The sequence below is a fragment of the Amorphotheca resinae genome (genome assembly GCF_003019875.1).
Source record: "Amorphotheca resinae ATCC 22711 unplaced genomic scaffold M430scaffold_8, whole genome shotgun sequence".
NCBI lineage: Eukaryota > Fungi > Ascomycota > Leotiomycetes > Helotiales > Amorphothecaceae > Amorphotheca > Amorphotheca resinae.
In genome coordinates, this window is record NW_020194478.1 from 128,820 (window position 1) to 141,280 (window position 12,461).

General features: G+C 51.0%; 4 protein-coding genes across 4 annotated transcripts; 2 read left to right on the forward strand and 2 right to left on the reverse strand.

Moving 5' to 3' along the window:
* Positions 1-1,919, forward strand: M430DRAFT_104554 (hypothetical protein; the record flags this gene model as incomplete). The annotated part of the gene is made up of 3 exons (XM_024860934.1): positions 1-306; positions 364-922; positions 985-1,919. The coding sequence occupies 3 exons, from the start codon at positions 1-3 to the stop codon at positions 1,917-1,919; spliced, it is 1,800 nt and encodes a 599-aa protein (XP_024719393.1).
* Positions 1,920-3,077: 1,158 nt separating this feature from the next.
* On the forward strand, positions 3,078-3,644 carry M430DRAFT_252930 (hypothetical protein). The gene has a single exon (XM_024865216.1). The coding sequence runs from the start codon at positions 3,182-3,184 to the stop codon at positions 3,497-3,499; it is 318 nt and encodes a 105-aa protein (XP_024719394.1). The 5' UTR covers positions 3,078-3,181; the 3' UTR covers positions 3,500-3,644.
* Positions 3,645-3,789: 145 nt separating this feature from the next.
* On the reverse strand, positions 3,790-6,029 carry M430DRAFT_104361 (hypothetical protein; the record flags this gene model as incomplete). The annotated part of the gene is made up of 2 exons (XM_024860920.1): positions 3,790-5,488; positions 5,545-6,029. The coding sequence occupies 2 exons, from the start codon at positions 6,027-6,029 to the stop codon at positions 3,790-3,792; spliced, it is 2,184 nt and encodes a 727-aa protein (XP_024719395.1).
* Positions 6,030-6,055: 26 nt separating this feature from the next.
* On the reverse strand, positions 6,056-8,773 carry M430DRAFT_20119 (hypothetical protein; the record flags this gene model as incomplete). Its single annotated transcript, XM_024864222.1, has 2 exons — positions 6,056-6,470; positions 7,146-8,773. The coding sequence occupies 2 exons, from the start codon at positions 8,771-8,773 to the stop codon at positions 6,056-6,058; spliced, it is 2,043 nt and encodes a 680-aa protein (XP_024719396.1).
* Between the last annotated feature and the right edge of the window lie 3,688 nt (positions 8,774-12,461).

Here is a 12,461-nt window from a genome sequence, read left to right on the forward strand (position 1 = left end):
ATGTACCAGGACTACCCCTCGAACCGCTCGCCGGGCACCAGCCGTGGCTATGCTGGCTTGACCCTGAATCGCCAACCGTCACGGCACTTTGACTACGCCAATGCGTCGCTGTCGGGCCTCTACACTGCAGAGGATCATGCACAGCGATACGAGCCCCCTGCCCGCTTTGATAGGATCCCGTCCGCGACCCTCACCTCCAACTATCCTTATGAAAATCAGACCTGGAGCTATGGCGGAGCAAACCCGACCTCGAATATGGGCGGGACCGGTCGAGCAAAGTCCCAAGGCCGGCCCAGGCTGCCCGTGGTAAGCAATCCTCTCCATCCCCCCGATGCAGCATCTCGTACTGATCCCATCCCTCAGCCGTGGATGGAGCAGCAGATGGGTCCGCCCCCGATGCCCGCCCTCCCCAACATGATGCAGATGAACGGCTATCTCCCGCACGCGCCCAATCAATCCACGCGAGTCTCCCCTGCGATGGACTCGGATGAGCTTATCCCAACCGCCATCGTCGTCAAGAACATTCCCTTCGCCGTCAAGAAGGAGCAGCTCATCCAGATCATGACCGACATGCACCTCCCCCTTCCCTACGCGTTCAATTACCACTTCGACAACGGTGTCTTCCGGGGCTTGGCCTTTGCCAACTTCACCACCGCCGAGGAGACCCAGCAGGTCATCGATGTCATGAACCACCTGGAGCTTCAGGGGAGGAAGCTGAGGGTTGAATACAAGAAGATGCTACCAGCTGCCGAGCGCGACCGCATCGAGCGAGACAAGAGGGAGAGGCGCGGACAGTTGCAGGAACAACACCAACCAATGAACCCGACCCAGCTTCACAACCAAGGCTCGGTGACCTCTCTGAACTCCAACATACCTGCAACGTCGCCGTCGCCGATTTCTCAGCGTTCTGGGAACAAACTTGGTCAGTACCCATCCTATTCTTCTCAAGTCTCATCCATTCCTAACTCTAGCTGACTCCTCTAGATCTCGACTTGAACGATCCAACGACCCTCGGTTTCTACACTGACCTCATGCTCTTCAAAGGAGACGCTAGTCGCGAGACATTGATCTTCCCAACCACCATCACACCCGAGCAGCGCAGAACCATCCACACTCTCGCGCACCACATGGGTCTCGAGCATAGGTCGGAAGGGCAGGCGGAGATGCGCCAAGTTCAGATCCTCAAATCAAGACCCACCCAGATCAGCCCGCCGGTCCCTCAGCTCCAGTCCGGCTATTTCAACGAGTCACAGCGGCGAGGTTTGAACCGTGCAGCGACGATTGACTTCAGCGAGTCTCGAGACCCCAACTACTACAACCATACGTTGGGCCGACAATCCTCTGGCCTCCTTGATATCCCTGGCTCTCCCGGATTGGGCGGTCTAGGTGCCGCGCAGAACCTCCGAGCTGCCAAGTCGTTTGCTGATCTACGATCCTACTCACCCTCGCCAGCACCTGGCCTGACCCAGAATGCCTCTCGATACACTGACAGCTATGGCCAAGGCCATTCAACAGCCGCGTCTGGAACCCCGAATCTCACCCCTACATCTGCTAGCGGCATGAACAGCCGCGACAGTGACTTTGTTATCAACGGGCTCAACAACCTGACCCTGGGGTTTGATCGACCAAGTGCTACTCGAGCCAACGCAGCGGGGCCAATCGGCAGCCAACGACCGGTCAACGGCAGCTATGATGAGAGCGCCCGCAATGGAGCATCGGCTGTACCGGAGAGGCAGCCGAGAGGACCGGGTAGCGAATGGGGCTCGGGTTTCTCTAGACCAAGACAGAATGGCCATGTCAACAGAGGCAGCAGTGGTGAGCTTGATCTGAATACCGCCGAGAAGAGCTGGGATGATAACAGTGCTCAAGATTCCTCCGACCGGAACGGTACGTCCTCCACGACTTCACGATACATGTAGATTCTCGCCCGAGAGTCCTCACGACGTTACGACATATAGACATTTGCGAAGTGGCATCGCGTCGCATACCAAAGCGGATCATCAGTCTAGGCTAGATGCCCACTGACGATTAAACGTCATTATCCCTCGCTCCTCCCCCCCAACGAGTCACCTCATCATGTTCATTGTCGGCGCTAGCTTCATCTCTGCGACTTGCTCCTCTGTAATTATCCTCCCCCCTGCCCTGCACCCGGCTGTTGGACACGACACTCTCTCGGACTGATGCCCATCGGTTCTTTCAGTATATATACGTATGCGCGAGTAACTCATCAACGACGGGACGATGGACGAATCTCGCTCTGCAACTTCTGCAAGAATCTAAAATTCCAAAATACACTTGACGAAAACCACGAACTCAAAATTAGGATACCACGAATACAGCGACTGGGCAACCATGACGATTGACGCTGCTATGACTTCCTTCTTCCGTCTGGATACTTAATCTTGGACCCTTACCCGATCGCCCTGCTGCTGGATCTCGACTAATAAGAGGTTGCCAGACCTCAGCACACGAGCTCTCCTCCAGATTAGCGATCGCTTATTATTGATGAACTCCGCCTCGGACGCGAGGTGGTCTTTCTCGCATACGAACGGCCTATCCTTCACAACCTCCCCGCGCACCAACTAACTGACCACTGGTTGGTCTCCTGGGTGGCTGGCTGGATGGGAAGTTGGAAAAGAAAAAAAATCCTGTACTCCTACTTCATGTCTGTTGTTTCTGTTGGCTCCACATTTTCGTCCTCGCGAGTATTGAATATTGAAATGTCTTGAATTATCCCATTTTTCTCTGTCTGTTTGTTGTACGTACGCATTGCGCCGCTCCTCCCCATTCTGATGAAGGAAATAAAGGAGATGGGGAGGAGGAGGGATGAGGGATGAGGGATGATTTTTGCAAAGCAAGAATGGAAGGAGGAAAGAACAAAAAAACCAACGAAGGGAAGACTTGCAAATGAAGAAAGAAAGAAAGAAAGAGGCTGCGTGTGTGATGTTCGATGTTCGCATGGGAATTATTGCATTGATTGATTGAACTGACTGACTGGCTTGAAATCGAATCGAATCGAATTATGTGCTTTTAGGAAATATATGCGGCGTCGGTGGGCATAATAGGACTATGAAATTCTTCTTTGCTTTGCTTTTCTCTGCTTCTGCTTCTTGCTGTAGCTTCGTGTGATTCTTTTTCCCCCGTTCCCTCGTAGTTATCACCTCCACTGTCACTCGTAGGTATGCACGAGCACATGATCTCACATGAAAAGAAAAGAAGGAAGGAAGGTAAATCAATTCATCATCAATCAATTCGCTCGCTCGCTCATTCATATGTATACCCATCCATCCATTCATCCATGCCAACCTGCCAACCTGCCAACCTGCCTATCTCAAATCAAAATCAGAATCAAAACACAAACACAAACACAAACACAAACCAACCCAACCAAATCGCACTCCACCACACCACACTCCACCACACCACACTCCATCCATCCACCACAGCACACCTACCTACCAACAACAACAGCCACCAAACTCCAACCCCCATATCATAGCATATCATAGCATTGTTATGTAGTGTATTGTACTGTATTTGTATTTGTATGAATTCTTTTCATTTTATGTTTTTTTCACTTGACTTCGTCTGCGTCTTCGTCTTCGTCTATGCTGTTTCATCCAGTCCATTCAGAAGAGGGAAAGAAAAAGGAGAGAGAGGGAGAGAAGGAGAGAAAATGAAAGGGGGAAAAAAAGGAAAGAAAGAACGCCATCAGAACTCCCACCGCCTCCGGCCGCGCTCCGATAATGATGATGATGAATGATGAAGATGATGAAGAAAATCCAGCTTTTAGTTCTTTCGTCTCTTTTTACTCGGACTTCGTGTTGCGCTGCTTTTCGGGACCGTGGAAGCACCACCAGCAGCAGCAGTAGCAGTAGTTGTGTCGTCGGCTTCTTTCTCCGGTGAGTTGACTTCGCTGGAATTAGACGTTTCGATGATGCGCGCGGGGTTGGTGTCATTAGCGCCATCCATGCCGAGATCGAATTGGCTATCGCCGTAGCCGTCGTAGAAGCCGGCGTTGCCGCCGTTGGGACTGCTGCCGTTGTAGAAGGCTTCGGTGTCGAGGAATTGGTCGAGGTTGAGGCTGGCGGCGTTGGGGTCCGTCGTGTCGGTTCCGTTGAAGTAGCTGCTTTCGTTGAGGTTGGCGAGGTTGCTGGTCGGTGAGAAGGGAGCCACCGAGTTGACCGAGTTGCGCACTTCTTGGATACGCGCATCTTGCGTCGATTGCATGCGGAGGAGATCTTCGATCTCGGCTTGCGTGTAGCCCAAGGCTTCGAGGCTGGGTGGTTCTGGTGGCGTGGGGGAGACGAGTGCATTGTTGCTTCCGGGAGTCGACGCTTGAGTCGCGATCATGTTGAGCATCGTGCTGCGTTGATCGGGAGTGAGGGGCGAGTTGCCGTTGGAGTTTTCGTAGTGTGAGAGCATCTCCGGGAATTTCATGCCTTTGTTCTCGCCGCCGCTTCGTGCATTGGTATTGTTGATCAGGTTCATCATACCTTGCTGGTCTTGTTCAGGCTTGACACGCGGAGACTCAGACGTAGGCTCGAAAAGCTCTTCGACTGATCCGGGGACGTGCATTTTTGACTGGTTCCGGGATGGTGGGGGGTTAGATACTACAGACGATGATCTGCTCGCCAGGCCTGGAATTGGTGGTGCCATCAAGAGACGTTGTTGTCTGCGACCAGGGCTTAGGCTGCCGGGGTTTGGCTCCTGTCGATTTGCAAGGTCTCCAATATCGACGACGTTTCCTTGGTTCTGATGCTGCTGGTCTTGGGGGATGCCATTAGAGAACATCTGTGCGAAATTCTGCGGGCCCTGTCCATCGAGACTCCGGTTGTAGACAGTGGCAAGGAAGGTGAGGATGGCATTGATCGAGCTTTCGTGTCTGTCGTGCAATGTTTGGAAAGCAATAGCTTGCTGGTAGAGCTGGTTATGGTCCTTCCGCAGTCTAGCTATTGCCTGAGAGATAGCATTTTGCTGCTTCTGAATATCGGCCAGCTGGCTCTGGACGACGGCTATCTCCCTCCTCTGGAGAGGTCCAGATTCTGGTGCGGCTGAGATTGCCCGGCTTCCCTGGTGGTTACCATAGAATGTCTCCTCAATATCTCTTCCGTCCTCATCACTATCTGGATCATGTTGTCCATCTTCACTCTTGAGTCTCCTCTTCTCCTTGGTCGTCTTCGTAGATCCACCTTTCGGTTTGTTGATGAGCCAGAGCAGGTTGGGATGCCCACGCTTGAAGTATGGGTTGTAGTATTCGCTGGGGCTCTTGTTCTTTCGCTCACTGGCTTTCATGGAATTATCTGATAATCCAACCCGCTTGTGGAAGCCGTACATGTTCAGCTGACGGACGAAAGATGCATAGTTGTTATGCTTGAACAACTCGGGTATCAAGGTCTTAGCAAACTCGTCTTCGTCTAACACAATGAATGAATCGCCTCGATCTGACCATCGAATCAGTTCCGTATTCTTGGATTCGTCGAGGAAACTACACAAACAGGTCAGCAGACGGATCAGAAGTAGAAAGAAGGGCTATACGCGTACCTGCTTAGCTTTTGCACAAACGGAGGGATCTGCTTTCGCTTTGATTGCGCTTCTCTCTTCGCGATAGCAGCCCTCTCCTCGAGCAGCTCAATACTATCATTCTCTTCCATCGCGCCGTTGACGTTTTGTGGATCGAGCATTGTCTCGTCTCCAAATTGGCCCCAAGGATCTGCAGTATTGTCGAAAGGTGGACGTTGTGCGGTTTGGACAAGTTGCCGATTGATCGGTCGGCGTGCCAACTGTGTCGAGAGTGCAGGAATCGATGGATCATATTGCGGCTGCGACACCCCCGCGCTGGCACCGAAATCGTTCAGATTGAATGCAGATGGATCAGGAAAGTTTGAGTTGTCAGGAGCCTGATTCCATTGCATTAAGTCGCCATTCGAGAGCTGGCTGGGTGCAGTATACGTTGGTTGCATTTGAGGCGTTTGCGTAACCGGTGTTGCTCCAGGGGCTGCCCGTTTTCTGGGGTTCATAGGAGGCATATGAAGTCTCAACCGTGAGGCGGCGGTCAAAGGGACGATTGGAGGTTCCTCTCGCAGATGTGTGGGTTGGTGAAAGATCGGGTGGAGTCGAGGCTGACTGCAGCCTTCCGGGCCGCCTCCGCTATCTTATCCGTACCGATAGCCTCGGAAGGTATTCGCAAAGACTCTGTATCCTCTGTATCCTCTGTTTTCCGCCGTTTGACTGCTGGATCGTCGTGGAGATTCTGGTTGGCGCCGGAGGGGAGCAGATGGTCCTGTGGTAGCCAGGTCGAATGGTTTAAATGCGGCGCGGGTCTGAAAGGGACGGCGGTGCCAATGGTAGATGTTCTGAGGAGCTTCCAGAGAAGATCTATTGTTCGCGACAAAGAGCTGAGACTGGATGGCGGATAACTCGTTGTGCCTGGGGCAAGGCGGGGAGTTCGGGATACTGCAGATCTAGACCTATCTTCTTGTAAGTCGTTTCATATGATTCCAGCCTTCTTTGCAAGGCTTTCAGCGAGGTTTCAAAAGCTCAGCGCAGGACTAAGTCACTGGAAGCCAATTCATTGTCTTGTCGATGAGCAGCGGAGATCGTCCTTTGTCAAATGTTGTTGTGCTGGAGACCAGAAGGGTAAGGTTTTCGTGGACTGATTTTGACAACTGGGGATTCTTTTCCACCACAACGTCAGCGATTTCCGGGACACAAGCCGTCCCTCGCTTACTCAGCCAATGGAGCCGCATGAGGCTGAAGTCAAGCTTAACTTTATCTCCACAGCCTCGCCGTCATGGTGCGGTTCTTATAAGAAGGGAGATCCTCTGCGGAAGCACGAGGCTGTGTGTGGTCTTGATTACAACTCAGAACAGCACGTAATGTGGTGATATTCGTGATATTCACCTGGCAGCATCTTTTACGTGGAATATAAGGGGTATAATGTATTTTGCCTCTCCCATGCGCAATCCTTGTGGAGGTCTCTGCGCGATAAACTACTAAGCACTTTGACCGCAAAAGGTCATCGTTGGTTCATCCATAATCCTATCTCAACCCACGCCAGACCTTTCATGCGTAGGGGAATGGTCGTTCAAGGAAGCGCCCAGAAAACACCTGCAGGCAATCTGTCCTTTCACAATCCGCTCTACTTAGCACCTCTCCCTGCCAGAGCCGCGCTTCTAGCCAGCTTTTCGTTCCGCGCTTGGTCCCAGGCTCTACCAGTCCCACCAGCCTTGGCCTCTCTCTGCGCTCGCTTCTCTTCCTTGAGGGTCCTCGCCTTCTCCCTTGGATCAATAACCACGAGTTCCTCTTCTGCCTTCTTCCTGTAACTAAGGTCCTTCCCCAACTTGTCCTCCTTGAAACTCAACGCATGTGACATCCACCCAATTCCATCATCCTCCTCCTCTTCTTCCTTTTCTTCTTCGGCATCCCATTTCTTACACGATTGACAATTAGCGATAAAGTGAAGGTCACAAAGTGCCGCTTCTTCATCATCTGCTGCTTCTCCATCCTTTCGCTCAGGGTCATCCTCAAGCTTGGTGGATTTCGAGACTTCCTTTTCAGGTGGCGCTTGCGCAAGTTTCGCTTTGAACGCATTCAGAATATCTAATGCTCGTTGGTCAGCCTGCGACGATGTGTTGCCCCCTGGATTTCGTTTCCGGCCACGCGTAGAATTTGCAGGTATCATTTCCTCAAGAGCAGATTTCTTCTTCTCTTTGACAGGTGCAACTTGGATGTTACGCTTCATAGATGCTTTGAGCTCGGCTATTTGCGCATTCGTGCGATCAAGAGCCGACGACACTTTTTGAACCGGTTCAGGCTCCGGCGAAGATGAGACATCTCGACTTTGTACCTTCGCTGCGCGATTAGGGAGACTTTTTGGTGGTGCTGGTGCTGGTGCTGGCGCTGGCTCAGGCGACGATTCGACCGACACCGGTTTCCTGACTTGCTTTTTGGTTTCCTTCTCAGGCTCCGGTTTTGGCTCTGGCTCAACATTCCCGGCATCCATCACAATCCTCGTGTCAAATTTCGTCCTCTTCACAACCGGCGCCGCCTCCTCATCACCTTCCTCGCCCCCAAAACTCAACAGCTGCTTCCCAGCCTTCCTCTTCTTCTTTTTCTCCGGCGCCTTCTGGATCACAGGCTCCGCGACTCTCTCCCTCCTAACCATATCCTTAAATGGATTGACCAGGATCTCTACACCCGTAATCTTGACCGGATAAGTAGGTCTATCCCCCTCGCCAACCTCCATCTCGCCCATCCTCGCAACATTATAAATCGTGTCGCCTTCCACTCGTCCAAACAGTGTGTTCTTTCCCTGTAATTCTGGTGTGCTCCCAAGCGTAATGAAGAACTGACTTCCATTCGTGTTCTCCGTCCCTTCGTTCGCCATCGCCAGTAATCCCCTGCGATTGAACTTCAACCTGCTATGGAACTCATCTTTGAATCCCACCCCCCGCATCCCGGCATTCGCACCCTTTCGATCTTCCATGGGCCATATTCCCCCTTCTTCCCTAGGCTCGGAGAATGCGCCGCCATCGTATATGCTCTCGCCGCCATGCCCCGTCCCTGTTGGGTCACCACCTTGTAGAATAAACCCTGGGACTAATCGGTGGAAGATGGTCCCATCGTAATAGCCATCGAGAGCATGCTGGAGGAAGTTTCGGCAGGTGAGAGGCGTCTGTTGGGCCCAGAGCTCGAGACTGATGTCGCCGGAGGTGGTATGTAGAATGCAGGATGCAGTAGGTTGTGGTTCCAGGTTGTAAAGGGAAGACATTTTCGATTACTTGTCGGCGAGATCAGGACAGGACCTGCAAGTTAATGAGGCCTTTCGTAGAGCGCTGGGAACCAAGTAAACGATTTCTTGTAGTAGAATTAAAGTCGTTCGATAGTCGCCAATCTCTCCCGTGAGGCCTGAATTCCAAGGCTACAATGATCTAGGGCCGGGTAGATCTCCTATTTATGGCACGACATACATTCAAGGTTGGTGTACCTTAGCTCGGAGGAGAAGTTTGGGTGAGCTACTCAAGGGAGGTCTAGATCAGACGTCATTTTAGACCTAGACAAGAGATAATTCGAAGAAGATATAGACCCTAAGTTGGGATGCTGATTTCACCTTGAGCGCACAGCATTTTGAAGGCACCTATGGCCGTTGTGGTATTACCAAGGTTCAATAGCTCTTGATTCCTGGATCAAGAGCATCTAAGTAGCCAGCAAAAGAAGGGGTGGTTGCTAATCGGATAGCTTCTCTTTGAGTACCTGGGTTACTAGGTAGGTTTTCCAGGACTAGACAATTCTTGGGACCGTTCACAAAGAATCTTGACTATCGTAGGGCTGTCCTAGTCTAAGGTAATTAATATAAGGTCTGGATTATAGACGAGCCCTAACCTCTGGGAGGCTCAAATCACACAACTGATCACTTGTTGTAGGAGCAGGTAAAGGTTGTTTGTTTACTCGGTTTCCTCTTCCAGGCTGCTCCTTTCTGCCATTTCCCCATAACGAACTGCTTGCGTGTTTATATGTGGAGCTCATTGCCCAGGATATTTGCTATTCAAAGGAAGAGCATAGGTTTGAAGACACAGCGATTTCATACGGCTGCTGTCTTGTTGCCTTTTAAGCCTGCCAATTCACGATCAGCGACCAGTCACGAGATCTGAACCACAGATTCAGAGACCTTAACACCAAGGTTCATCAATCGAACAAGACGAAGAGCATACAACAATCAAAACAAAGTGCTATTATGAGTAACGATCACAAAGCAAGACCGACCGACTGGTTGGGAACAATCACAGGAGAACCAAGCAAAGCTTTTGATAACTCTGCTCATGTTGTAACACATTCTGCTGCAACAGAAAGCATCATGGTTACAGCGCCATTATTGCCTGATGCAATGCCTATTCCAAACTCTCCTGGCTCTCTTCTTACGCCCTTTACTACTCTCCCATTAACACAAGAACTCACCCAAAGCTCAGAGACATTGCGCGATGAATCACTATCCGCGTTAGAAGATAGATCGACAGTCAATGCCACTAAGTACGTTCATGATGTGTTGAACAATGCCCTTTATGGGACTGAGAGCCTTGGAGGAGCGTATTCAAGCCCTCCTATGTCGCGTGTAGCGTCTCAAGAGGAAAATCAAATAAAGGCCGCAGAAAACACAGTATTAACAGAACTCCTTAGCCAAGCTGCTCCTGTTGCGTCTACCGAGGGTGAAGCCTCAAGACAACCCTCTGATCAGATGTTGGGAGATACGACAAGAGAAAGTGAATTCAATCTGGAAATCTTCGATCAGAGACCTTCAAGCGCGAACGAATTTCTCACCCACCACTCTAACCAAACCTCCCGACTCACTACTACGAGACAGGGCGGACATCCTATGGACATCCCTAACAAAGACCTCCAACCCTCTTCTAGAGAAACTGAATCTTCGTGGAATGCCCTTGAACAACGAAGTGACATCGCAACTACGAGAAGTGGCTTTCGCTCACATTCTTTAGACCTAGGTCATCAGTCCTCCTTCCCGCACACCACCCATCAAGCAATTCCAGGCATGGCTGACGAAACTGGACCTCCTCCCTGGTTCTCGAGGGAAGAGAGTCCTTGGCTTCACAGCTGGGAGCAGCAGAGAGAACTTTCCAGAGCTGCGGGAGTAGAGATAGCGACTAACGGACGAGCCTACCTCGAAAGAGAACTCAACGGTGGTCACCAAAGCACTGGTGTTTCTCAGATCGAAATATACGATCGCGAAACTAGAACAGACACCGCTGCTGAGGACACAGTCGGTGACGATCCTTTGATGCCCCATTCAGCTATTGCGTCGGCGCGGCAAGATGAAGATGCTCCTGCCCGCTTTGGTGAGATAGGTCTAGACGGTAACAACACTTCAGCTCCCTCTGATTGCTCTTGCTCGGTTTGTTCAGACTGCTCGGACTGCTTAGAAGATGACTCTAACCATCACCAACCCTCTCCCACAATTCAACGTTGTCCACATCACGTACCTGAGAACCAGATAGGCAGCTCCACCAATGACAATTTCGCATCCTGTCCGGAAGATTGTCCATACTTCGATCCAGACAGCACCGAACCTGACCCGATCGATTACCAAAATCCGACTGCGCGTCCAGAGGCAGACATGAACCCAGAACGATCTATATATCAAGGCCCACTGTCAGACCTTGGCCAGACCGAACTGTATGCCAATAACAAAGACTTGGAGGTTTATACAAATGGAGAGCAGCAATACATCGGTCGCGCCGTGTTCTCAACCCCACTACCGCGTGCCACCATTTCCAACGTACGACAGACGGACGGAGGTTCACCCATAGGCAGGTCCGGGGCCTTCCGAGTCAACGATCAAAATCTCTTCGAGGATTCGGTCCAATTCAGATCAAGAACCTCAAAATACGATCCCACGCAGAAGTTCGGAGAGCAAGAGGAATTGCGCAACGAAGATCATCCCGTTCAACAGAACATCAAAACTTCCACTCCCAAGACTACCAAGAGCCCGTCCAAAAGTATTCCCAAGCGCAAATACGCAACCATCTCGGACCAAGAAAATGAGCAGCAGGAATTCCTTCGACGTAAAGAAGAACGCAAGAAGAAGGACGAGAATGAGATGTATCAAGGTCTGCTCGCATATAAAGGCAGACAACGGGGTTGGAATGGAGAGAGGGAGCAGGAGCGCCAGAAGACACTTCAGAGGGAGGAGGAAGAGCGAGACCGGCAGATGGGATGGTACAAAGAGCCAGCCCAGGCTGCTCCAAAAGCTAGGGGTCGACCCAAGAAGAAAGGCAAGCCAGATGAAGAGGATCTCAGAAAGAATCTTGAAAATGGTAAGAATGACTGTTCTTCATTTTGAACGGATCCATGCGTCATACACTATTTGTTGCGCTTGGGATGTTGTTTTGGCTCTACCTGCCACCTTCTCAGAATTAAGAAACATGCTAACTCCTTTTAGCTTATTCTGAATTTCGGAGTCGAGAAGAAGCCAGAAAGATGTTCCTAGAGGACGAAGTTGAACAGCAGTTGGAGATGTCACATGAGGTTATGATGGGAAGACGTGTCGACATGGGTGCAATCAGAGCAGAAGCTCTCCAGGATGGTCTTAAGAGGAGAATGGACCAGCTGAAAGACAATCTCCTACAGAAATTGGGGCATCTAAAGACAGCCGACCTGGATCATATGCAAGCCAAGATGCACGCCCAATTACCCAAAATCCTCGACGAAATCTGTGCCGAAAGACGTTCCAACTTCATTAGCCAGCAGATTCTGGCTAAGATGCGGTCACTTATAACCACGCTAATGGAGTTCGCTATGTGGGCAACAGCAGGGACCAGCGATCTCATTGACCAGAATTATTTCCAGCAACCAGTTGAATCTTTGGGTGTCCTTGTCAAAGATGAATTCCTAAAGAAGTTGATAGAGCTCCATAGCAGCCTTGGTAAATTACTGGAGGGGGGGCAAAA

Excerpts from the sequence above, each read along its gene's own strand:
- M430DRAFT_252930 (XM_024865216.1), top strand. The coding sequence starts at position 3,182 with ATGCACGAGCACATGATCTCACATGAAAAGAAAAGAAGGAAGGAAGGT.